Source organism: Bos taurus, chromosome 19 (genome assembly GCF_002263795.3).
Source record: "Bos taurus isolate L1 Dominette 01449 registration number 42190680 breed Hereford chromosome 19, ARS-UCD2.0, whole genome shotgun sequence".
NCBI classification, from domain to species: Eukaryota; Metazoa; Chordata; class Mammalia; order Artiodactyla; family Bovidae; genus Bos; species Bos taurus.
In genome coordinates, this window is record NC_037346.1 from 16,917,662 (window position 1) to 16,944,142 (window position 26,481).

The 26,481-nt window shown below is 49.6% G+C and overlaps 1 protein-coding gene across 2 annotated transcripts in view; it reads left to right on the plus strand.

Moving 5' to 3' along the window:
• The window catches only part of ASIC2 (acid sensing ion channel subunit 2), a 1,206,384-nt gene that overhangs the window by 895,087 nt on the left and 284,816 nt on the right, over positions 1–26,481 (plus strand). The window contains exon 1 of one of the 2 annotated variants that reach the window (XM_024980482.2): positions 14,252–16,214. Within the exon in view, the coding sequence (XP_024836250.1) occupies positions 15,501–16,214 (714 nt within the window). The 5' untranslated portion in view covers positions 14,252–15,500. 2 annotated transcript variants of the gene reach the window in all.

Sequence of the window (26,481 nt, forward strand, 5' to 3'; positions counted from 1 at the left end):
TCTGGAATTTTTTCAAGAAGAAAATCGGTGATATCTCTACAGCATACTGGAGCAAAGGCTATAGTCCTGAAGAGCCCCTGGGGCTCCTGCTGCCCCAAGCCTGCTCTGTTGCCCCCAAAGCTGTGAGAGTCAATACCCACACTTCCTTCAACCCATTATGTGACACAACACACAGGCTGTGAAGCACTGTCATAAGCCTTGGGGAGCCATTAAAGAGTTTCAAACAGAAGAATGACATAATCAGAATGATAGGGTCAGGAAGGGATCATTGAGGGAGGAAATCAAGACAAGGGGCCCATTAAGAGCTATAATAACAGGGTAGGCTGTGAGCTGTAGACCAGAGGGCCTGAACCGAGTTAGCAGCCATGAGAAAGGAACACAGCCCAGGGGCTTGAGAATAGTTTAGGGACAGAATGGACAGCCTTTAATGATAAATGGAATGTTGGGGGTGGTGGGGGGAGTCATAGTAAAAACTTGTGTGCCTACTCAGTGCCTCAGTCATGTTTGATTCTTTATGACCTCATGGACTATAGCCCACCAGACTCCTCTGTCCATGGGGTTCTCCAGGTAAAAATACTGGAGCGGGTTGCCACTTCCCACTCCAGGGGATCTTCCTGACGGGGGGGATAGAATGCACGTCTCTTGCATCTCCTGAATTGGCAGGCAGATTCTTCATCATTGCAGCACCTCAGAAGCCCAACTAAGTAAGGACTTGAAAGTGAAAGTGAAGTGAAGTCACTCAGTCGTGCCCGACTCTTTGCGACCCCGTGGACTGTAGCCTACCAGGCTCCTCTGTCCATGGGATTCTCCAGGCAAGAAGACTGGAGTGCGTTGCCATTTCCTCCTCCAAAGTAAGGACTTAGTTGAGGATAATTCCAAGATTTCTAGGTGAAAAAGGGATGCAGAATTCATGAATGAAATCTCTCTTCCCCTGTCTAAAAGTCCAGTTCCAAATTTAAAATGATATATTGTCAACACATCACACAGACATTTCACATTCCTTTTTGTCAATTAGTGTGCACATGTAAAAGGGCAACACACAGACACACACATACACACACAGACACATACACATGCATACACACATATACACACTCATACACACACTGGCACACAAAATCCTCCAAGGGAGATCCTCCTCGTCTTCAGAAAACTAATAAATGAGCTCCATTAGATGAAACATTCTGATTTCTGACACCTATCTTTAAGTCAGAATTCCATCACCATTTGCATAAGACTTCGAAGTCCTACAGAACAGAACCCTAAAATGTTTCTGATGGAGACATGACCGGGAGAACTGTTTTCTCAAATAGAATCCCGTTTTTCCTTTATTGTTTCTTCCTGCAGGGAGAGAAAAAAAAATGAGGTAAAAATTGGTCTGTCATTATTTTTAGTTTAAGAAACAGAAAAGAAACACTTAAATACCACAAAACTCCCTTTTATAGAACAACTAAACACCCACAACATAACCCAACTGACAGCATTGTAATCAATTGGAAATGTTAAGCTATGTACCGAATGATGGTTTGGCCATCAACCAAAATGACAGCAGGGAAGCTTGTTCAAGGTGATGGCTGCAACAATGCACCAAAGAAAGAAATGGACCTTTGTCATTTAGACTCTCTCTTCCAAAGCAATAAGTTGTTTTTCTGCATAGCCAACATTTCCAAGAGTTAAGGATTTATTTATTCTTTTGAGCACCACAACTTTTTTTTTTAATGGAACCATTTGTCCAAAACTGCTTCTGAAAAAGATCCCATTCTTTCATATATTCTTATGCAAATTATGCACAATAAAATGTGATCTTGGCAACTCAAGACCATCATTGTAAATTCCAACTCTTATTTTGGGGCTAAAAGACTCAGGGTGATTAGAAACATATGGAGGTTACCCAACATTAAGTGGCATCTTTTTTTCAACCCTTTTAGTCCCCGTTTTTATAGTTTTGTCTTTTCCTTTGCGGTCCAACTTTGGCTATACACTCTGAATATAAGGGTACTTGAATCTTGAATCTACTTGTTTCTTTTCATGATGTATATCATTTTTGTTCTCCTGAGAGCCTGAAAAACAAATAACCAAGCAAGTTTTCAAGATTGTACATAAAGTAAAAGTAGGCTCCCTAAAATCAAAGGTTCACTCATGCTCAAACTATGCGATAGTGGCTGGAAGGTTGTATCATGTAATAGGGGTTAGGAGGAGAATTTAACATCAGCAAAACCCGAATTTGACCTTAAATAATCCACTTGATCTCTCTCAGCCTCAGGTTCCTCTTTGGCACAAAGAGAAAGAATACCATGTTCACTAGGGTTATTTGGAGGTTAAATACGATAATGCATGCAAAGTCCCTAGCTCTATGCCTGCCCCATTACTATCCTCAATTAATTAAGGCTACTTTTATCATTATTATTAGTTCGGAGGCATGCATTGTGACTGCTCAAACTGTTCCTTATCTCTTTGAACTGCCTCTAAACTGGAATGAAGAATATTACCGGTGCCAAGACCAGGAGAATTTCAACCACAGTTAAAGATAGAAGCGTGATGCAGTTGGAGAAAGGGCTCAGACCCTTCATACTGTCGAGGTCCAGGCGGGGTCAAGTGCGCCAAACCAAGTCAGCCAGCCGTGAGTTTAATCACAAGTCAGAGTAAGGTCTCTAGGCAGAGTCTGGTTTTTGTTTTGTTCTGTTTTTTGAAATATGATTCCTTTAATGTTCTAGACATTTTAAACATTCATAAAATCGCCTTGTTTCAGAAGTCATTTCCTCTTTGGTACAGATTCCGTGTCCATGATCAGAGACAGTTCTCAGAGACTCAGCCAGCAGAAAGGACACAGGAAAGCAACAACTCAGTGTGATCGTCATCGAATACCTCTCCCATATTGGGGACAGTTCACCTCCGTGTCAGCTTTTATTATGAGCTATTATTTGGACACTTAGCATCTATCGTATGAGCTATTGCTGGGGTTTTGTTCAAAAGGGATTGAGACTGAGGCAGGGATCCTGTCATGCAGGGGAAGGGTACCCAGGAATCGGGAGGAACACATGGGACTGGGCAGGGTTCAGGGTGATGGCTCCAGCCACATCAGGGCAGCACCTATGGCTCGCTTCCATTGGCACGTGGGCAGTGCCACAGTGGGAAGGTTGGTGAGATTAGCTAAGAGGACCAGGTCCAGTGGCTCGTGATCCAAAGATCCCACTGCATAGAGACAGAAATTCTTCTTCTTACAGCATCCCTTGTTTCCAAGCTTGGCTTTGGTAAGCTTGCTTATGTTTCATTTGTTTTTCTGAAATCAAAGAATTCAAAAAACCCTGTTTATTAATAAACACTGTCTCTCCTAATTCTCCCCTGACTATTGTTCAGGTACAAAGGTGTTTCCCTGGATGGTGCGTGTACCCTTTGTGCTCAGATCTTTTTACTTGTTGCTATTTCATCTCTAACTTAACACACCGGCATCCTTGTCCTAATCTTTTCTCTAAAAATGACATCATTTTTCCATGAACATATTGTCACCATCATTAGCTTAGCTGTTTGCCTAGTGTTGGGCATGTGAACTGTTTTTTCTTTCTTTCTTTTTTTTTTTCCTAGCATGAAAAGCACTCATTGCAAATACCTCTGTACTTTGGGGGTTATTTCCTTGGGGAAGCTTCTAGGGCATGGGATTTCCAGGTCAAAGGGTGCAAACTGTTTTCTGCTCTTATTGCACATTGAGCTAATGAACTTGCCTTTATAACTCCGGGGGCTTTCAGAAGGCTGTTTTGAATCTAACGTTGTGTGTTAGTACTGTAGGCTGCTGCGAATTATTGAATGAGTAAACTTAAGCACTGTTGGGCTAGAGAAGTATTGATTAAAAGAAGAAAGCAAAGCTGAGGTCTGGAAGAGAGGAGAGGAAGGAGGGAGGGAGACAGTAGGCTCAAAGTCTGTGGTTTGTAAAGATGGCTTCCCACCTTGCAGCCACGTGATGGTTTTCAGTGTGTTTCATCATTTGGATGTTGAGAGAGGAAATATTTTGTGGGGCTTTCTTCAACTTACTTGGCTCAGCCTATAGCACTTGTACACATGCGTACTTCCCTAAACCTCTTTCTTTTTTTTTTTTTATAAGTGTATTTATTTATATACCTATTTTTGGCTGTGCTGGGTCTTCCTTGCTGCACTGACTTTCTCTAGTTGTGGCGCTCGGGGACTCGGTAGCTTCTCTTGTTGTGGAGCATGGGCTCTAGGGTGCGTGGGCTTCCGTAATTGCAGCGCCAGAGCTCAGCAGTTGCGGCTCCCGGCCTCTAGCGCAGGCTCAGTAGTTGTGGAGCACCTGCTTAGCTGCTTCGCAGCATGTGGGATCTTCCTGGACCAGGAATCGAACACGTGTCTCCTGCATTGGCAGGTGTATTCTTTACCACTGAGCCACTGGGGAAGCCCCCTAAACCTCTTCCTTGCCTCTGAGCTCCTATACTTTTTAGCTCTGCCCATGATGCATCGTACTGAAACTGGGGGAAAAAAGAGCCCCATATGCACTGCCGATAGTGAGAACCTGGCTTCTGTTTTCACTTCCTCCATCTCCCTGAGGGCTTTTGCAAAACTCTAAATTATGCTGCCACCCACGTTATCTATTCTCTCTTTTAACTCCCAATTTCCTGCCTTTCTAATAATTAACAACACGTTGGAGTCAGACCTGGGTTGGAATCCTGGCTCGGCTGCTATGCGACTTACTCTGTGTGACCCTAAGCAGGTAACTTCCTGTCTCTGAGCCCCATTTTCTATATCTAGAAGATGAGGCTTAACTCAGTGCTTGACATCCAGCTCAGTGAGTGGTTGCATTGGGTAATTATGGTTTGAGCTGTGCTTAAACCAGCAACAGAGGGAGTAGGATTAGAAGGATAAAATTTCTATGTCCCCATTTGTAAAATGGGATCATATTATCGTGAACTGTCATGAAAGAACATCACGTGGGGGGATGTCCTGGAAGTTCAGTGCTTAAGACTTGGTGCTTTCACTGCTGAGGGCCTGTATTCGATCCCTGGTTGGGAAACCAAGATCCCACAAGCAGCATGATGCAGCCAAAAAAATAAAAAACATTCCGTGGTGTCCGTAATAGTATGTGATAGGCACCCAGCAGATGCTGTGTTATCTTTCTCTCCCTCCCTCCCCATCATCTCCTCCCTTCCCCTTTCCTTTTCTTATCCTGCCTTTCCTGCCCTGCCCTTCTGTGCCCTGTCTTCTATTTGGATAATCACAGAGGTCTGTACCACTGGAAAAAAATGTACAAAACCCCTCCCAATCTGCCCCTCCTGTGGGTGGACAGGCAAGATAAACCAGGAGGAGAGAAACCCGAGGTAGTGGTTTGGCCCGGGTCATTTATAAGGGGAAGGAAGTAAACAAACTGCTGGTGGCAGAGCCAGAGAAAAGCAGTGGCTCGAGGGAAGGCAGCCGGGAAGGAGGCTTTTGACAAATCAACCCAGCCTGAAATCTCTGAGTCACTGCAGAGGGTCTGTCTGCAAAACAGATTCAGGGCTGGTTAGTGAGTGCTCCCCGAAGGGCAGGTGAGAGCCAGGGTACTACTAAGTCATGGCTGAGAAGGGGACAGCCAAGGAATTGAGAAATAAAATGCCTAATTGTACCTCGGGTTTTATCTGTCATTAAATCCGATTTTAACTGCCTGCCTTTTTGTACCATGAGTGGATGGTAACTATACTAGAGACGGTTATTATGCTTAACTGTTTTAATGAGTTTTGTTATGTGTATGGGAGAGGAAATTAGGTAGAAAAGGGTGCAAAGCTCCATTGCTCTGCTAACTTTATGGTTAGAGTTACAACCAACACCCAGTTATTCAAGCCTAAACCCAGAATAGGGAAGGTGATGGGGAGGAAGAGAGAGATTCATTATTGATGTGATCTGGCTTCAGAAAGTAAATGTCACAGGTCAACAGGACACCACCAAGGACACAAAAACCCACATCGGGAGGAGGATGTGAATGTGGGCACATGGATGTCATGGGTCAGGGCTCCTCCACATGGACTTCTGCTGGTGCTGCCTCTGGTCTCAGATCCTGGCTCCAACGTGGATCCCTGTAGACAGAGTCAAACAGTTCTCCATGAGTTGGGTGAGAAAATGAAAATGCATGGGGAAATTCAGTTGGAAACCAAATTCAGTGTATGATGATTGCTCTCAGACCAAGGGACAGGAGCCCTCTCCACACACTCTGGCATAGCATTTATCATACTTTAATACAAGTATGTACTTTCTGACCCACACCCCCCACTAGACCGCAAGCTAAGACAGAGATCACGTCTTAGTAGATGCTGCATTTCCCACGCCTGGGACAGTGTCTGACACATGCTAGGTGCTCAGTCAATATCCACTACAGTCATAATTTCACCTAATTCAGCCCTGTACTTCAGAGCCAAAACATGTACTGACTGGACAAGTTATTTATCCAATCTGCCTCAGTTTCCTCCTGTGCAGAAGAGCTACGATGGTGACACATACCTCATAAGGTTACTGTGAGGGTTAAATGAGCTCATGCATGTCAAGCACAGTGCCTGACAATTAGTTCTCACTATCAAATATCAGCATCAGCATCACCATTATCACCACCATCACACTCACCACTACCACCATCATCACCACAACATCATCACCATCATCAACACCACCATCATCACCACCATCATCGCCATCATCCAACATCATCACCATCACCCACCACCATCATCACCATCATCATCAACACCATCATCACCATCACCATCAACCACCACCATCATCACCATCATCAACATCATCGCCACCATCATCACCATCAACCATCATCATCATCACCATCACCATCATCATCACCACCATCATCACCATCACCATCAACCACAACCATCATCGCCATCATCCAACATCATCACCATCACCCACCACCATCATCACCATCATCATCAACACCATCATTCAACACCATTGCCACCATCATCACCATCACCATCATCATCACCACCATCATCACCATCACCATCAACCACCACCATCATCACCATCATCAACATCATCGCCACCATCATCACCATCACCATCATCATCATCACCATCACCATCATCATCACCACCATCACCACCATCACCATCAACCACAACCATCATCGCCATCATCCAACATCATCACCATCACCCACCACCATCATCACCATCATCATCAACACCATCATTCAACACCATTGCCACCATCATCACCATCACCATCATCATCACCACCATCATCACCATCACCATCAACCACCACCATCATCGCCATCACCATCAACCACCACCATCATCACCATCATCAACACCATCATCACCATCACCCACCACCATCATCATCAACACCATCATTCAATACCATCGCCACCATCATCACCATCACCACCATCATCAACACCATCATAACCATCACCATCATCATCACCACTATCACCATCACCATCAACCACCACCATCATCGCCATCACCATCAACCACCACCATCATCACCATCATCAACACCATCATCACCATCACCCACCACCATCATCATCAACACCATCATTCAATACCATCGCCACCATCATCACCATCACCACCATCATCAACACCATCATAACCATCACCATCATCATCACCACCATCACCATCACCATCAACCACCACCATCATCGCCATCATCATCAACACCATCATCGCCATCATCCAACATCATCAACACCATCATCACCATCACCATCAACCACCACCATCATCACCATCACCCAACATCACTACCATCATCATCACCATCATAAGATCAACTTCCCAGTGACCAGGGCAAGTCACTAAACTTTGTTTATCGATATCCTCTTCTAAGAGTAACCGCATGCTCACTAAGATCGCTTTTGGCCGTGACACCCTCTGTTTCTCTCAAGGGTGTGTCTTACCTGCTTTCTATATTAGTCACAGAAATTTCTGAATCCAAAACTGGCTTTCTCTACCTACCAATGCATGTTTGGACCACTTTCCCAAACCAACTGGAGCTGTGTGCTCAGGACACTCAATTTTGCCTGTGTTTGTGTGTGTGTGTGTGTGTGTTATAATTAGTTTAAAGAAAATATGACTAGAAAATTAAATCCTTTGCAAATGCATCATCTAATACTGTTCAGCACCAAATGGACATATTTTTGCACTGCCTGCTGTTTGAGATTATCCACACGAGGGCTTTCATCCATCAGCATGTCTAACAAAGAGTTAACGGAAAATCTGATAATAAAACAGCAAGCTCTATGTACCACCTTGCCATAGGACCCACTCTCATTTTTGGATGGAAGAGCAGGACAACGTGAAATGAGAAATTGAGGAAAATAACAGAAGTTGGAATGAGATGCCAAAGGAAGGCAACCATAAAATAACTGCAAACACAGAGAAGAAAAAGCTGTAAAGAATATAGAATACAATTACTCTAGTAAATGGTATTCACAGAATGCAACCATTTGCGTGAGAAAAGGGAGACATATGGTGATTATACACACATATGTATATTCATAAGTATCACTAATAAATTATACAACAAATTGATAGCATTAGTGGCCTTCAGGGAGGAAAGATGGGTGGCCATGAAGGTGAGGGGTAGAGAGACTGTTTTATTAAACTTTTTACTCTTTTGTCCTTTTTGACCATGTGAATACTTTTCTGGTTTCAAAATGGATTGTTGAAAATTTATTCTGACTCTTTGCAACCCATGGACTCTAGCTCACCAGGCACCTCTGTGCATGGAGATTCTCCAGGAGGGAATACTGGAATGGGTTGCCATCCCCTCCTCCAGGAGTTCTTCCCAACCCAGGAATCTAATCCAGGTCTCCCGCATTGCAGGCAAATTCTTTACTATCTGAGCCACCAGGGAAGCCCAAGTATACTGCAGTGGGTAGCCTATCCTTTCTCCAGGGTATCTTCCTGACCTGGGAATCGAACCCGGGTCTCCTGCCTTGCAGAAGGATTCTTTACCAGCTGAGCTACCAGGGAAGCCCATTACATAGGGTGAGCAGAGAACAAACCAGAAGCTGGAATCTGGGTTCTGGTTGTGTGTTTTTCAGCATCCATCTGTGTGATTTATACAAGCCATTCCCCTCTCTGGACCTCTGCTTCATCCTGCTGCCCCCACCCTCCAGAGTGAAGGGGTTCAATTAGACATTAGGTTACATTACATCCTCCCATCTTTCAGGATTTGCTTTCACCCTGGAGCACAGTGGTTCAGCAGAGCATGAACTTACCAGCCCTCGACTCTGTACCTGGTCCTTCCAGTCCCCATCTTTCTTCTGCTGGCTGTGTGCCCTTGTTTGCCCTCTGAGCCCTGGGATTTAGTGCTGGTGAGAGATGAGAAGCTGAGAGCTTGAACTCCAGTAAAATGAGGATGACCAAAAACTGCCAAAAAAAAAAAAATTTCAAAGAAATCTAAGAAAGAGCCTGGAAGAAGAAAGTACTAGGCGGGGCCAAGTATAATATAAGAAAGCCATAGAGTGAGTGGGGGAAACAGTGGAGAGGCTGAAGCATGTGCAAAGTGAGATGGAACAGCAACTCCAGTGCCAGCCCCATGGAGGGAGGCTGGGAAGGATAGGGAAATCAGGTGCCCAGTGATCAAAACCCTGGTGACGTTCTGCTCGCCCTTTCTAGCAGCTCTGGAGCCCCCATCATGACCACTCAACACTGGCTGAGATCTTGTGGCACTGTAGCCGCCTCATTGAGCTCAGAGGTCAGCAGTTACATGAGCTAAGAATAAGAGGGAACCTCAAGGCTTTAAGCAGAGGTTGGGAAGAGAAGAAAGGAAAGAAAAGGCAAAAAGAGAAGGGAGGAAAGAGAGAGGCAGAGCGATAGGGACCCCAGGGCAGTACAGGGTCAGAAAAAGAAAAACAAAGAGAAAGAAGGAAGAAAAGGCGAGCTATTTAGGTTCACAGATAGACCCACAGAAGCCCACCTGCCCCGTAATAGCAATGGACCCTAGGAGGAGAAGCAGTGTCAGCTCATCACCAGGAGTCCTAAAAGAAAATGCACTTGGCATCTTAAGCAGAGCCACCAAGAACACATTGTTACTGCCCACGCTTTCCTCTTCCCTCCCACCACTTTCACTTAATCCTAGAGGTGGTGATGGGGGCAGAAAAGAAGCCACAACCATCAGAAGAAAGATGAGGTTCTGGAAGGATCAGGTCTGAAGTAAAGGGCTTGGTGGGTTCGTACCAATGGGTATGGGACCATTTTAAAGACATCAACATCCGAGATCCCATCCCAAGAGCAGAAAATGCAGGAGAAACAGATGAAGGAGCTGACGGCATTTAATCTGGAGAAGAAAAGACTTTCTTGAAGATTTGGCTAGAAGGCTGACTGCTGGCACCCCTTTCACCACGGATGTACTTTGATTTTATAAAGTATTTTGAAGGGTTCCCATGTGAAAGAAAGATCAAACTTATTTTATGTGGCTCCCCAGGGATAAATTAGGAGACATTTGCAAAGAGACTGATTCCAATGTGACAAAAGGGAGCTTTAAACACTGCCAGATGTTTTGGAATACAATCAGTTACCAGTGGACTGTCACTGATGGGATGTGTAGCAGGGATTCCGCAGAACTGGGTGAGGTGGTACCTATGGTACATTCCAAAATACTGGAGCACACCTGATCTGAACAGCTGACTCATTGGAAAAGTCCCTGATGCTGGGAAAGATTTAGGGCAGAAGGAGAAGAGGGCATCAGAGGATGAGAGGCCTGGATGGCATCACCGATGCAATGGACATAATGCCTGGATGGCATCCCCAATGCAATGGATAAATAGTGAACACCGATGCAATGGACATGGCATCACTGATGCAAACTTAGAAAATGGTGAGAGACAGGGAGGCCTGGAGTACTGCAGTCCACGAGATCACAAAAATTCGAACACAGCTGGGCGACTGAGCAACATAATGCATTCCAATAACCATGCCCCTGAGCAGCAGGGATTTGGGGATAAGCAGGAATGTCAAGGGCTCCAGTGAAGCCTGATGAAGCCCACAACTGTCAGCTCCTACAACAGGATTATAAAAACAGAAAATCATACTGACTTCAATGGGCCTTCCCTCCCAGCAAACTCATTTCGTGGGAGAAAGAGCTGATAGTTGGCAGTGGTGGTCACCCAACAGAAATGCAGGCTGGCTGGTGCCCAAAGGTCACACCGAAGGCCAGGAAGCCAGGTGTGGAGCTACAGATGTTTTAGCCACAAACAGGAAAAGGGAAATTTTCTTAAAAGCTTATGATTGGGAAATCACAATGCTAAATGTGAACTTCTTGGTGGATAGGTCACATGGGGCAGTTCAGGAACTGCCTTGTAAATTTGTTTTTTCAGCCAAGAGAGCTCGCCTGATTCACGAGAGGTCATGTCAGTGTAGCTCTGACAGCACCGATGCTGTGGGGCAGGGTTTAAGAGCACAGGGGCTGGAGCCGGGCTGCCTGCACTGAAAGGCTGCTCTCCTGCTTAAGCTGTGTGGCTTAGGGTGAGAAACTCAAGCTCTCTGTGGTCAGGAGTCCTCTCCTTTGGAGTAGAGAAAACAGCAATATTCATATGTGCCTCATCGGATTATTTTGAGGGTTAAACATTTAGAATGTTTATGACACTTTTTTTTTTTTCTGTCGTTTTTTGGGTTTGCTCTCGGTGGTGGTGCTCAGTCGTGTCCGACTCCTTGAAACCCCATGGACGGTAGCCCACCAAGTTCCTCTCTCCATGGAATTTTTCAGGCAAGAATACTGGAGTGGGTTGCCATTCCCTACTCCAGGGGATCTTCCCGGCCCAGGGCTCAAACCCAGATCTCTTGCATCTCCTGCATTGGCAGGCTTGGTTTACTCTTTATTTACTTGGCTGTGCCAGGTCTTTGTTGTGGCACGCAGGCGGTGTCTTTAGTGGCAGTATGTGAACTCTTTCCTTGTGGGCATGTGGGATCTCGTTTCCTGACCAGGGACCAAATCCAGATCCCCCACATTGGGAGCTCGGAGTCTTAGCCACTGGACCGGCAGGGAAGTCCTGACACTTGTTTTTAACGTAAGTCACTTGGAACATGTCCTAGTGATTAGGAAGACCTACATTTATTATACGGTTATTATTTTTCATGCTTTTGAAAGCAGCAGGATGGGAAAGGAAAAGCTTAGACTTTGGAATGAGTTAGAGCTGAGTTCAACTCCTTTCGACAGTTGTAAAAAGAGGGTAAAAATACCACACGCCCCCCACCCCCAAGGCTGGAATGAGAAATTAAATATGTGTCTGGTTCAGTTGCCTGGCATATAGGAATATTCAGGAAATCTTAGTTCCCTTCTCCTCTTCCCCATCGTGATGTGTTTTGTCTAGGTGCCAGGGCACTGTGCTAAGAGATAGAGGCAAAAATGAGAATGAGATGTGGTCTCTGTCCTCAAAGGGCTCACGTCCAGAAGGAAAGCCTAGACACACACGTGACAAGGCGCTATACAAAGGCTATGATGGGCCTATCAATCCAGTTACCTAGGAGGCAATGTTTCAGCTGGGATTTGAGGAAAGGGCAGAACTTCACAGAGCTGGTCCAAGTATTGGTCAAGAAGTTGGTGGGGGGGATTTCAGGCAGTGTAGGAAACGCACTGCATCCATGTGCCAAAAAGAAAGCCCGCGATCACTTGGGATCACCCCTGTGTCTGCCTCTGGATTTCTGTGCCAAGAGCCCTGGGGCCCATGCAGGATACCCTTCCTCTCTGTGAAGAGGTGACCCATCTGAAGAATTAACAGGAGAAGCCACGGCAGAGAAGATGCTCAGGCAACCAAAAACTGCATGTGTACATTTCAAGGGGGAAAAAACAAAACAAAACAAGAAAGAAAAAGCCCATAACAGCTGAACAAATCAGAAACATAGAAGGTCTCAAAGGTTCTACAGGACAGGGCTTTGTGCTGCCCCAGGGCTGTGATGCGGGGGTATGTCTGGCTGCTTCATCAGTCATTTCACTGAACTCCCAAGCTCCCCCGACCTTGGCCAGGATATGTGTCACAGTGGCCCCCCTCCCAGGGCTGCTGGGACCAGACTGAAGCCCGGGTAAGTGAGCCTCTGTCAGAGCCCCCACGAAACTGGTAGATTCGGAACCTTCCCCCAAAGCCAGCAACAGATGTCTTCAAGGAACCGAATCCAGAGCAGAATTTTAGCAAAACCCAACTTCAGGAGCTTCTTCCCCAAGTGAATGAGACACACCAAGGCGGAACATTTTAAAAAGCTAGGGACTTCCGTGGCAGTCCAGTGGTTAAGACTTCGCCTTCCAATGTAGGGAGTACAGGTTAGATTCCTGGTTGGGGAGCTGAGATCCCACAAGCCTCAGGACCAAAAAACCCCACCAAAACATAAAACAGAAGCAAAATTGAAACACATCCAATAAAGACTTTAATTGATTAATTAAAAAGCTGAATGAAAGTGTCCAAAGTGCCCAGAGGTTAGTGGAAGACCTTGAACCTGCCCAGGAGGGAAGAAAGACATCATCAGCTAAGCAGCTGTAGGAACCCTGCTGTAAGAATGGCAGACTTGGGGTCTCGGGTCCACGGAAGTCACTCTCCCCCTCCTGCCCGTCCAGGGAGGCTATGCTTGGTGGACTGCGGTCAGGGGCCAGCAGCAGACCTCCCCAGGGAAGTGGCTAAGAGGGGACACCAGAAGCTCCTAAAAGGCACGGCTGCCCCTGCTGGGCCCAATCTGCCAGAGACCCAGGGGCTGCTCCCAGCAGCTCAACACACATACTCATCTACACACCGCACACATGCAAAACACCAACTACACACCACGTCCAGAAGCTGCCGATATCCACCCACACATCAACACACGTGGCACCCACCACCCGCTAAATGCAAACGGTCCACCCAAGTACAGCATACACACCATCCCTCTATCCTACACACAACACACATACTCAAATAGCCACAGTACAGCATCTGCAAAAATAAACCCACCAGATACACCGAGATGCCCGTTCACACGTACACAGGCACATCCTACCCACACTCAGCGCCTGACACCCCACTCACACACTTGCTCAAAGGCCCACATTAGACAGCGGCTTCGGGTTCTCGACAGCCCACCCGACACAGTGAGACGTGGCCTCACAGTCATCCACACACGACCCACAGACACGCAATGTTGCTACTCCACGTCTCTCCCGCCAGCCCCGCACAACCCGGCACATCTGTGCAGCGCATCCCCCACCCGGCTCGCTCTGGCAAGAGGCTTCCCGCTCGGTGTGCAGCGGCCACAGTGGCCAGGAATTAAAATGCAGCGAGGAGGAGCCGTGCGCGTCAGCACCGCGTCTCCGGGAGCGCACGGCGCTCGCCGCCGCCGCCCCTCCCGCCAGCCCGGAGCCGCCGGGCCGGCGAGCCGAGGAGCAGGTGCTGGAAACCCAGCCGCGCCAGCGTCGCGCGGCCGCTGCCCAAGTTCGCCCGGGGGCCCCGAGGAGGGCCGGGCAGGCGGGAGGCGAGCGCAGCCGGCGCGGCCGCTACCGCGGGGCTGAGAGTCTCGAGAGGAGCCGGAGCGCGGAGCAGCGAGTCCGGGTCACCCCCGAGAGGAGTAGCCGGGGCTCCGCAGTCCCCAGCTCCTGGAGCACCCAGGCAGGAAAAAGAAGAGGCGAGGGACGGCGAGATCGGGCTTTTCTGGAAATTCGAGGCACTTCGCAGAGCCGTGCGGGGGAGAGAAGCGACACTTCCCTCTGGCCAGCAGCCTTGAAGGAGCCCGTCGGCCGGCAGCCTCCGGCGGGACCCTGAGACGCCCCCAGCCCCGGGCGAGGGCGGTCACATTGCAACGCAGGACGCCGGCGGCGCAGGACTCCGGGGAGCCTTAGCAGGTCTCCACCGAGCGCAGCCGGAGGAGCAGTTAGGAGGGTCCCGGAGGAAAGGGAAAGAGGGCCAGCAGGGCGACCGTTCATCCCGGTACACACCCACCCCACCCGCCCAGCCAGGAGCGGCCGCGCGCCTCTGGGGGCGCTCGTCCCCCGGCACCTTCTCCCCACGGTGTCCCAGCACCGCGGGCCACCGGCGGGGGGCCCTTGGGGATGTCCGAATCAGGCATGGTGGCCGAGTGGCTGCTCTCCCGGGACCAGCGTAAAAGCTGGGGTTAGGCGGAGCCCGGAGAGACTCAGCTCAGGGTCCCCCGAGGTCCAGGACAAGGGGACGCGGGTGCAGCACCCCGGGACCGGAGAGGCGGCGCCCAGCGGGGCCGCTCCAAAGGTAGTGGCCGGCGTCGGGCATCCTCAGGAGGACTCGGAGCCAGGAGAGCCTGGGAGGCGCTCGGGAAGGCCCGTGCCAGGGGCGGCGGGCCGAGGCGGGCTCGGTCCCGGGCGGACGCCCGCGGAGGCGGCGGTGGCGGCGCCGGGCGGGCATGCCGCGCCACCGGAGCTCCTTTCGGGCGCACGCTTCCCTGGCGCGGGCTGCGCGCGGCGGCTGCCGCTGCTGCTTCCACCGCTGCTGCGGACTTCCATGGCGGCTCCGCCCGGCCGGGGCCGCCGCCGCTGCCGCCAGCCACGGACTGAATGAATGAGCCGGAGCGGCGGAGCCGGGCGGCCCGCGGCCGCACTCACCGGCCCGGGACGCTTCCGCATGGCCCGCGAGGAACCGGCGCCCGCGGCGGTGGCGGCGGCCGGGCAGCCCGGGGGCGGCCGGGGCGGCGAGCGCGAGCGGGCGCTGCAGGGGCCGGGGGGCGCCCGCAGAGGGCGGCCGTCGCTGAGCCGCGCTAAACTGCACGGGCTGCGGCACATGTGCGCGGGGCGCGCGGCGCCCGGGGGCTCCTTCCAGCGGCGGGCGCTCTGGGTGCTGGCCTTCTGCACGTCCCTCGGCTTGCTGCTGTCCTGGTCCTCGAACCGCCTGCTCTACTGGCTCAGCTTCCCGTCGCACACGCGTGTGCACCGCGAGTGGAGCCGCCAGCTGCCCTTCCCCGCCGTCACCGTGTGCAACAACAACCCTCTGCGCTTCCCGCGCCTCTCCAAGGGGGACCTCTACTACGCCGGCCACTGGCTCGGGCTGCTGCTGCCCAACCGCACGGCGCGCCCGCTGGTCAGCGAGCTGCTGCGGGGGGACGAGCCGCGCCGCCAGTGGTTCCGCAAGCTGGCCGACTTCCGCCTCTTCCTGCCTCCCCGCCACTTCGAGGGCATCAGCGCCGCCTTCATGGACCGCCTGGGCCACCAGCTCGAGGACATGCTGCTCTCCTGCAAGTACCGCGGCGAGCTCTGCGGCCCGCACAACTTCTCCTCCGTGAGTGGCCCTCTGCGCGAACCCGCTCCCTCTGCTCCCTCACTTTCCCCAGCCCCGGGGTCTGGCAGCTCTTCCCCAGCCCGGGGGCTGGACCCCAGGCCCCTGGAGGTGATATCAGCCCAAGAGGCCCGGGGCAGAACCCAGTCTTAGGTCCCCCGCATATTCTCCAGGTTATGGGAACTCGGACGTCACTGCAGGAGGAGTCCTCTGGCTCCCTTGTTCCGGCCTCTCTCTTTGCATCCAAACCCCCTCTGGGAATACCAGTCCCCTTTCTTCCAGGCCTCACCCCCACCCCCCACCCCAGGATCCACAGGATCCACGTAGCTACTCTGTGTTGGGGGTGAAGGAATGGGAAGACAGAGAAGCCTGTCTGAAGTGTGGGCTTGTTCTCTTTGGGAAACTCAATAGGAAGCTCTTTAAATATGGGCAAGAATCAGGTAGACCCCCTAAGCTCGCTGGGGACTCTAAGTAGCTTATGACTCGAGAGTTTCCAAACACTTCCAGTTTGGGAGACTTTGGAGGAAATCACCAGAATACCAGCGGAGGATGAAGCTGTACCTAGTTTGGTGGGAGAAGCAGCAGCCCCTTCTGGTACTTTTTGTGTCAGGAAGTACCCTTCTGGTACGAGCTTGTGTCAGAGCTTGTCAGAAGCGATCTGGAAATGGAGCCGTGGTGGGCGCCATGGGGCCCCTTGTCCCCACGAGGTGTGAGAATGGGTCTGTCCCTCTAGGGGAGCCAACGCCCGGCAGTGGGAAAGCAGCATGGCAGAGATAGTGAAGCTGTGCTCAATTGATATTGAAGGCTTTGTAAACGTTTTGTTGTGCTGGTTCTCCCATGCTGGAGTCTGGATAAGGCAGCTGTCAGACAGAAGGTATCTGCTTTGTGTGGTCTGCCTAGGAGGAGTTGTGGTGCCAAGCCTCAGCGTGGCACCAGCCTGGCCAGCCATTCGTGTGTAAATGCCCCTTCAGGGGGTTGGGCTTTGCCACCAGTGCCGGGAATGTCCATGTGTGTAGTTTGTTCATAATGTTCTGATGGTGATTTTACCAGCTTTAGGCATTCCTCCTGACCGTCTCATCTCTGACAGTGCTTTTTTTTTTTTTTTAGGATAATAAAGAGATGCTTTGGTTCCAACAGGTGTTGGCACAGATGCCCATCAGGCCAGGGCTCTGACGGGCTGATTGGCCCAGTCCTGGTCTAGGATAGTGACCCTGGCCTCAGTCTTACTCTTTGTTTTGCTTTAAGCCTGCGTTAGCGGTAGCTGTGAATTATCCTCTCCCCAAAGATCCCTTGTTTCCTGAGCTCTTCAGCTTGCTTTAAAAGAATACCTATTTCATGGTTCCCCCGCCTTAGCAAGCAGGAGGTGCTGTTAACATATGTTTCTAAGTGACTTCGCCCAGACTTCAGATACAATTCTGAGTTCCGTCTAACAAAGATAGAGGAAGGAAGGTCATGAGCCTTTATTGTTTACAGTAAGTCCCTTACATACGAACCTTCAAGTTGCGAACTTTCAAAGATACAAACCTACCTTTGCCTGTCCAATCACATAAGTTCATGTGTCTGGAGTACATTGTCACATGTGTGCATCCTCCCCAAGTGGCTGTGCTTTTGTGTCCTTTACTGTTCAGTATTGTATAGAAGACAGTAGTACAGTACCTTTTTTTCAAGCCCAGGATGTCTGGAAATAAGCATAAAAGCAGCGGTGATGTAGTTGGTTCTACTGTTCTTTTCAGGGTACTGTGCTATAAGATGAAAAATGTTTTCTTTATTTTTCGTTTGTTTTTTTTATGTATTATTTGTGTGAAAAGTATTATAAACCTGTTACAGTATGGTACCATATAGCTAATCGTGTTAGTTGGGTATCTAGGCTGGCTTTGCTGGACTTAAATATTGGACGCATGAACGTGATCTTGGAACAGAGCTCGTTTGCCTGTAGGAGCTTATTGTGTTGTTCTTGGGCTGACCACTCGCTAGCAGCCCCTAGAATTAGACTGAAGTTCACTGTTACATTCAAGGATCAGCAGCTCCAGTTCCAAGCTATACAACACCTGGAAAACTCAGCACATCTGATGATGGCTTTACAAAGCGTGGCTCGCGGGCTAACTGCCAGGATTCACTTTTGACATTTACCACAGCCCTGCTTTGGCAGAGTTTTATTCCCATGTTAAAGATGAGGGATCGGATGCACTAAGATGCAGTCCAGAGCCCTGAGTCAGCAAGCTCAAAGTCCAACTTTGTATACCACCAGACGCACACACAGAAGCCACGTGGAACCTTCCTCTCTGACCCTGGGCCTCTCTTCTATCAGAGGATCCCTGGGTAGGACTCTAGCCATCAGCCACCTCCAAATCCTGTCCCTTCTGGGAGCAAGGCTGGGAGAGTGGAAACTGGCCCCCTGCAAGGGGGTCATAGCCTTGGCCACTTGTTAGGGGTCTACAGAGCACATAGTGCCTGCAGGAGTCATCTGACCTCAGTCTCCCTGGCAGGAATGCCCTGACTTGGTGAAAATCGAGTTCTTCTCACTGGGGTACACCCTTCTGTGAACACCCGTACCCTGCCTTCCTGTGTCTGAAGACTTTGCAGGCCCACACCCACCTAAACCAAAGTGTTACTTCCATACCTTCCTGGGGACTCAAGTGACCCCTAGTGGCTTCACGTCATGGTACTGCCCTGGGAGTTTTCAGCGCCATCACGTTTCATGCTGTAGTTTTTCTCCAAGGGCCTCAGGATTAAAGATTGCACCCCTCTATCCATGGAGGCCAGAAGCTATTTCAGGGGAGCCCTTAATATACAGTGGGTGGGCCCATTAAGGAATCCTTTCTTTAACCACTCTACCCTGCCCCAAGCCTTTGTCGGCTCTGATGAAGGAACACTATAGTGAGTGGTTAAGAGCGTGAACTCTCAGGCTGAACTGATGGCTCATATCCTGAGATGACCACTTGCTGTGTGCCCTTGGACAGGTGACTTAATCTCTCTGTTCTTTAATTTCCTGCTCCATCTAGTGGTGGTAACAATAGTACATACACCACATTCTCTATGGGCTTCCTAGGTGGCTCAATGGTAAAGAATCCGCCTGCCAGTGCAGGAGATGTGAGTTCAGTCCTTGGGTGGGAAAGATCCCCTGGAGGAGGGCATGGCAACCCACTCCAGTATTCTTGCCTGGAGAATTCCATGGACAGAGAAGCCTGGCGGACTATAATCCAAGGGGTCGCAAAGAGTTGGATACAACTGAATGAATGAGCATGCACGTAGGTATGTGTGAGATAGACACTCTAGACTGTGCTGGGTCCCCATAAAAATGCCGCCTTTAAAGGGCATCAGCCTCCTCACTGGTCTCTGGCCTCCAGCTTATGCTCCCTGCCCTCTGCATCCACCCTTGGCACTATAGTCAGAGCAGTCTTTCTAAAGTTCCACTCAGAGCATAGCATCCCATTTCTTCAAACCCTTCAGTGACTCACCTGTCCCAGGTCCTGGTTCCTCAGGCCCTGAACCTGGGCCCTTCCTTATCTCTGGCCATGCTCTCTCTGGTACCACGTGCCCAAGCTCTGCTGAACAGCTGACAACAGCTGGACTGCTTCCTCTGCTACTGTAAGTGCGTATGGTGACCTGGGGATGCCCAGTCATCCTTCAGCCTCCAGCCCTGGGGTTTCCTCTCTTTTGAAGCCTTCCCTGACCAACCACCACCTCCACTTCTCACTGAAACTGATACCTTCCTCTTTTTTGCCCTCTGCCTCCCGTTTAGGTGTCAGTCCTCACATGCATGAGTGTCACCACACTTCCCCCTCACACACACTGCCCAGACTCAAGCAGGAATCAGATCTGATTTCCCTGACATCTTCAGCCCCCAACACAGACCCTGATATGCATGTTAAGCACTCAGGAATGGTTTGGGGAGTGAAGACCTTCCCCAGGTAACCTCAAGACCTCATTGTTTTCCAGAATTCCTGGGTTAATTTCTCCAGGGAGTACCAGTGGAATGCCTTTCTAATGAGGAAATGCCCAGTCAGTTCGGGGGCATTTATTACTTTGGGGAGCAGAGAGAGAGAGAATGAGGATGCCAAGGTACCTGGGGTTCCGAAGCCCTAAGTGGCCCAGGTGAGGGATGAGCTTCCAGGGGGACCAGTGGGGAGATGTGCCCCCAATATCTCATTCTATCCTGTTGGCCTCAGGCTCTAGAAATAAGCTCAACAGGGGAGATCAGAGGGCTGTGGGGGGTGTCTGTCAGGTTTTAGTCCGCAGGCCATTCAGGATGTGGTTACGTGCAACTCCTCTCTATGTTTGTCACAGCTGCGAAATGGTTAATCACTCAGTGGTCAGACAAAGCAGCTCTGCTTCCAACTGTCCGTGTGATTTCCCTGGCTTCTGCCGTGGATCTCAGGCTCTGAACACTCTGGCCGCTCTGGGCTTTCCTGGGGGCAGGAAGACCAGCCTTCCCCAGTAATTGGACAGGACGGGGAATGATGAGGCCAGGCTCTGTGGGCATGGGGCCTCGGAGGAGGGCCTAAGGGTCTAGGAACAGCTGTAGACAGAGGCCAGTCAGGGCCCAATGACAAGAAGCAGTGATGTTCTCTGGGAGGAGGCAAGGGTCAGGGGAAGCATCCAGGCAGACCTCAGTTTAAGCTTTGGCTTTGTCCCTTTTTAGCTGTGTACCTCCCTCGCTAAGCCCCTGAAAGCTGGGAAGAAGATAATACGTATGCAGTGACCAGCCCCTGCCTGAACAGCATGCTGCTGCTGCCGCCAAGTCACGTCAGTCGTGTTCGACTCTGTGCGACCCCATAGACGGCAGCCCACCAGCCTCTGCCATCCCTGGGATTCTCCAGGCAAGAGTACTGGAGTGGGTTGCCATTGCCTTCTCCAGTGCATGAAAGTGAAAAGTGAAAGTGAAGTCGCTCAGTCGTGTCCGACTTCGCAACCCCATGGACTGCAGCCTACCAGGCTCCTCCATCCATGGGATTTTCCAGGCAAGAGTACTGGAGTGGGTTGCCATTGCCTTCTCCAGCCTGAACAGCATAGGAGCTCAGTATTCAAGAGCTGTTGTTATAATATGATAAAGAGATAGGCACAGTCTTTGTATCTCATGGTAGCAGTTATTAATTATGATCAATATCATTATCATCTCTTATCAGGAGCACTTACCTGAGTGGCGATGTGCTCATTTCCTGGTTCATTCATTCCAACACCCAATGTATACTAAGTGTCAACTGTATGTCATGCTCTAAACTAGCTGCTGGGGATGTAGCGTTAAATAAGGCATGGGGTGTGTCCTCCGTGAACCTGCAGTTTTGTTGAAGAAAGAGATAGCAGCAACAGATGCCAGGAGTCCAGAGGTGCTTCGTGGGCTCAGAAGGAATACCCAGAGCAGACTAGGGATCTCTAAGGGCTTCTGGGAGGAGGTGACATGGGAGCTGAGTCTGGAAGGATCAGTAGGAGTTCCAAGGTAGAGAAGGAGAGAAACGGGGCTTCATGGAGAGGGGGCACCTTGTGCGAATGGGGAGAATGGAGACATGAGAGAATGAAATTGGACACGTCCTTTCTGGGGCTGAGTGTGGCTCAAAGCTGTGCACAGGGCTTGGGGGTTGGGGCTGGATATGATGAGTTGGGGAAATAGTAACAACGCACCTATTCAATGGACACAAGTTTGGGCAAATTCTGGGAGATGGTGAGGGACAGGGAAGCCGTGTGTGCCGTAGTCCATGGGGTCACAAAGAGTCAGACACCGCTTGGCAACTCAACAACAGCAACAATGACAACAATGCAAAGGTGTGAACACCTGGAGGCCACACTAAGTTTTTGAACTCTGTAGCAAAATGTCTGACTTCTTTCATTGCTGGCTGTCACACTGACAGGGAGATCTCATCTGGTCCCAACCCCCATCCAGCTGTCACCCCCTTTCCTAACTCCATCAGAATTCCAGCCTTCCCTGCCCCCCATTGCCTAACCGTGCACCACCCTCTCCCCCCATCTGCAGGAGTCAACCCTGAGTGCAGATTTTGGACCGGTCCTCTGTACTAAAAGCCAAGACAACAGCATGTGATTTCATCACACTTTGTCACAGGAAGCAGGCTGGCTGCTGCAAGCCAGCCACAGAAAACAAGAAATCATTTCAGCAACATGTTGTTTAAAATCAGCAAATTCCGTTGAAGTGGTGCTAGGCCAGGCAGCCCAATAGTTGTGAAGATGGATGGCTTCAGGGAGGAGAGAAAGATACCTTTGCCTTTAGAGAAAGAGGGATAAACGAGCTAATACATGTCAAATGCTTAGAAGAGTTTCTGGAACCCAGTAAGGACTCAATAAATGTGAGCTATTTCCGTTCATATTACTTGCAGTGAACATTTCGAGCGAAGGACGAAGGCAAATAGTACCGGGCGGCTGCGATGTGCCAGACCCAAGCTGAGCACGTTTCACACCATCTCAGTTTTCACAATCACCCTAAAAGGTTGTGTAATCATCGCCATTTGGCTGATGGGGGACATGCCCCTCTGGGCAGTTCTGTAGTTAAGCTGAAAGTCACAGAGCCAGCATATAGCAAAGCTGGGATCTGAACCCAAATCCTCAGGACCACAAAGGCGTAGCTACATAGCTGGATGAGGAAGGAGCAGGTTTGGTGGGGCAGAGGTTTTTCTGGGAAGACCAATCCAGCCTCTATTCTGCCCTGACCAGCCTATGTGACTTTGGCCTCTGCAGCTTCCTCTGTGAAATGAGAGCAGGAGCCAAATGACTAATGGGACTTAGCTGCAAAGTTCTCCATCCAAGTGAGCAGTCAGGGGAAAATAGGGCTTAACTACTGCAGATGGCCCATGCTCTTCAGCCAACCATTTTGTTTCTTTGCGGTGATGAAGCGGGGGGAAATGTACACGTTATTGGAGTGCTAGAGACAGGATGGTGATTAAATAGACATTTATGCAAGGAACATGAAAAGACTTCCCCCAGTTATGTGACTTTGGGGAAATCAGTTTGGGGAATCAGATGTCAGTTCTGCTCAGGTCTGTAGATACCCAAATGGACCCACGTCACACTGATTCTGATAGTGGCTATTCGGGGGCCACTGTGGCTGGTCATGAAGGCACCAGTCAGATGTCTGCCCAATTGAGAAGGGCTGGAGGAATAACCAGACCATTCGGTTTGCGCATCAGTCACTTTGGTTCTCCTCAGTGATTTGCTGGGATCGGCTACTCAGAGATTCAGTCCAGTGGTGCACATTGAGCATCTACTGCTTGCCAGGCACTGGGCCACAAAGATGAGCCCAAACCCACTGTTTGCAGTAAACTGTCCTGCAGAGCTGAGTGTGCCTCCCGGTGCAGGAAGGGGGACAGACTCTAGCCCAGGATTCGTATGAAAGCGTTAGTTGCTAGTGATGTCTGACTCTTTGAGACCCCATGGACTGTAGCCCACCAGGCTCCTCTGTCTAGAATTCTTCAGGCAAGACTATTGAAGTGGGTTGCCATTCCCTTCTCCAGGGGATCTTTCCGACCCAAGGATTGAACCCGCTTCTCCAGCTTTCCAGGAGGATCCTTTACCATCTGAGCCACTAGGGAAGCACCAGGATTTGTACAGGGCACCTGTTATGTAAATGGGTCACATCAATTTCACCAGAATCGAATGACTATTATGGCACCCATTTTACAGATGAGGAAACGGAGGCTCAAGAGAGGTACAAAGTCATAGCTCAGAGGCAGCAGAGTTAAGATTCAACCAAAGATTAGTCCAGCTCGGAAGCTGATATTCTTTTTGATGACACTATTCTGCTGCTAAGTCACTTCAATCGTGTCCGACTCTGTGTGACCCCATAAACAGCAGCCCACCAGGCTCCCCCGTCCCTGGGATTCTCTAGGCAAGAACACTGGAGTGGGTTGCCGTTTCCTTCTCTAACACCATTCTACCAACTCTCAAAGATGCTGGTGAGAACAAATCTTTCCATAGAAGGTGTCCCATACAGTCAAGCCTTCACTGAAAATTTCTTTCACTACAAGTTGGTACAGCCCCTGGAATTTATCCTGGTTTCCAAGCCCTGCCACCCTGAGAAGGAAAAGCCATTCCTAGGATCCATGATGGACTTGCAGCCAATGGAAATATTATAGGTCTATCATGGGGAACTTACTCAGGAGTTATGCAAATGTTTTCATGTAGCCATAACCGGAACTAAATTCCCATATTCATTCTTTCAAGGACATGGATAACTTTGAAATCCTGGCTAAGGAGCTATTGCCAAATTGAGTTCCAGCTCAGACCTGCGCTAACGAACAAACAAATGACTCACACATAGTTGGAACATGAATTGTTGGTAAAACAAATAGAGGCCATGAACGTACTGGGGAAGTTTGTTCTCCTGAGCATGTCAAATATCTCCCCTGACACCATTGTTTATACTATTAATTTGCTTAGTAAATTGTTTCCTCTGATTCTGCACACATTTATTGAGCTCTCTGCCAGGTCCTTTTATATTCATTATTTTATTCCAGCCCAACAACGGACCAGACAGAAAAGTATTCCTCTTTCCTTGATACAGATAAAGAAAGTGAGTAGGTTCAGTAACTCACCCAAGGTCACAGACAAAGACTCTGATCTTAGGATTCCAAAGTCAACCCTCCTTTCCCTACGTCACAGTTTTTCCTACAAAGAAATCCCAGTGCAGCTTTGGCTAGATTAACCTGCATTTCTTTTTTTAAGGTGTTTTTGGTTTGTTTTTTTAAATTTATCTATTTTTTGGCTGCACCGGGTGCTTGTTGCTGTGTGTGGGCTTTCTCTAGTTGTGGCAAGCAGGGGCTACTCACTCTCTAGTTGCGGTGCTCAGTCTTCTCACTGTGGAGGCTTCTCTTGTTGCGGAGCACAGGCTCAGTAGTTGTGATGCAGGGGCTTAGTTGTTGCAAGGCATGTGCGATCTTCCTGGACCAGGGATTGAACCCATGTCCCCTGCATTGGCAGATGGATTCTTAACCAGTGTACCACCAGGCAAGTCCAACCTGCATTTCTACTTAGCCGACTTTTAGTGATCGTACCTTGGAGAAGGAAATGACAACCTACTCCAGTATTCTCGCCTGGAGAATCCCATGCACAGAGGAACCTGGCAGACTACGTAGTCCATGGGGTCACAAGAGTCAGACATGACTTAGTGACTAAACCAGTGATCATACCTGGATAGGACTGTGTAATATACATTACCATCTCATTTTATCCTTGTAAGAACAGAGGGTGATTATTGCACTCTATTGCATGTCTACAGAGAAGACAATGGCACCCCACTCCAGTACTCTTGCCTGGAAAATCCCATGGATGGAGGAGCCTGGTAGGCTGCAGTCCATGGGGTCGAGAAGAGTCGGGAACGACTGAGCTACTTCACTTTCACTTTTCACTTTCATGCGTTGGAGAAGGAAATGGCAACCCACTCCAGTGTTCTTGCCTGGAGAATCCCAGGGACGGGGGAGCCTGGTGGGCTGCCATCTATGGGGTCGCAGAGAGTCGGACACGACTGAAGCAACTTAGCAGCAGCAGCAGCAGCAGCCTGTCTAACTTCAGAGGGTGGAGTGTCTTGCCCAGGGTCACATGACACAGGAACAGAAATTAGCCAAAAACTGTGAATGCAGTCCTCCTATGGCCTCTATGTACCGCTTCTTTCCCTAGCAACTTTGTTCCTGGCCAGGATGGACTTGGGGGCATATTGTCTGCCCTGAAAGATTCTTTTAAAAGAAAGGCAGTGGACTTCTGAGTGCCTTGCCCAAAAGAATCAGCGCTCAAACTGGCTGCTAAGATGAGGTGTTGGGTTCCTTCTTTATCTCTGCCTGGAGGCCTGCCCTCCTTCCCAGGCAGGTTTGTTCTGGCATATTCCAATCGGCTGTGGATGAATAGAGAAGCTTCTAGACCCATGCTTCCTAAAAATTTAGCATACTCAGATTCCTGGGCCCATGGCAGAGATCCTGATTTGGTAGGTCTGGAATGGAACTTGAGATTTGCATTTCTGACAAGCCCCCAAGTGATGCAGATGCTGGTAGTCCGTGGACCACACTTTGAGGGGCGAGGCTTGGGCTCCATGAATGCTGAGAAGGAGGCATCCATGGGCTTTCTCAGTCACATCTGACTCACTGGGTCTGTAAGAAAACACACAGAATGGGCATTCTGGAGTGGAGCAAGGAAGGTACCTGGGGGAGGAGTCCTGGGTTCCCCAGTGAACCCCAGAGGAAGTGCATAACAGGGGCATTGTTGTTCTGGCATCAATGTCACATCACAGCAGGCGTTGCACAGGGGCCGTGCGTCAAGCCAGTGTCAATCAAACCAA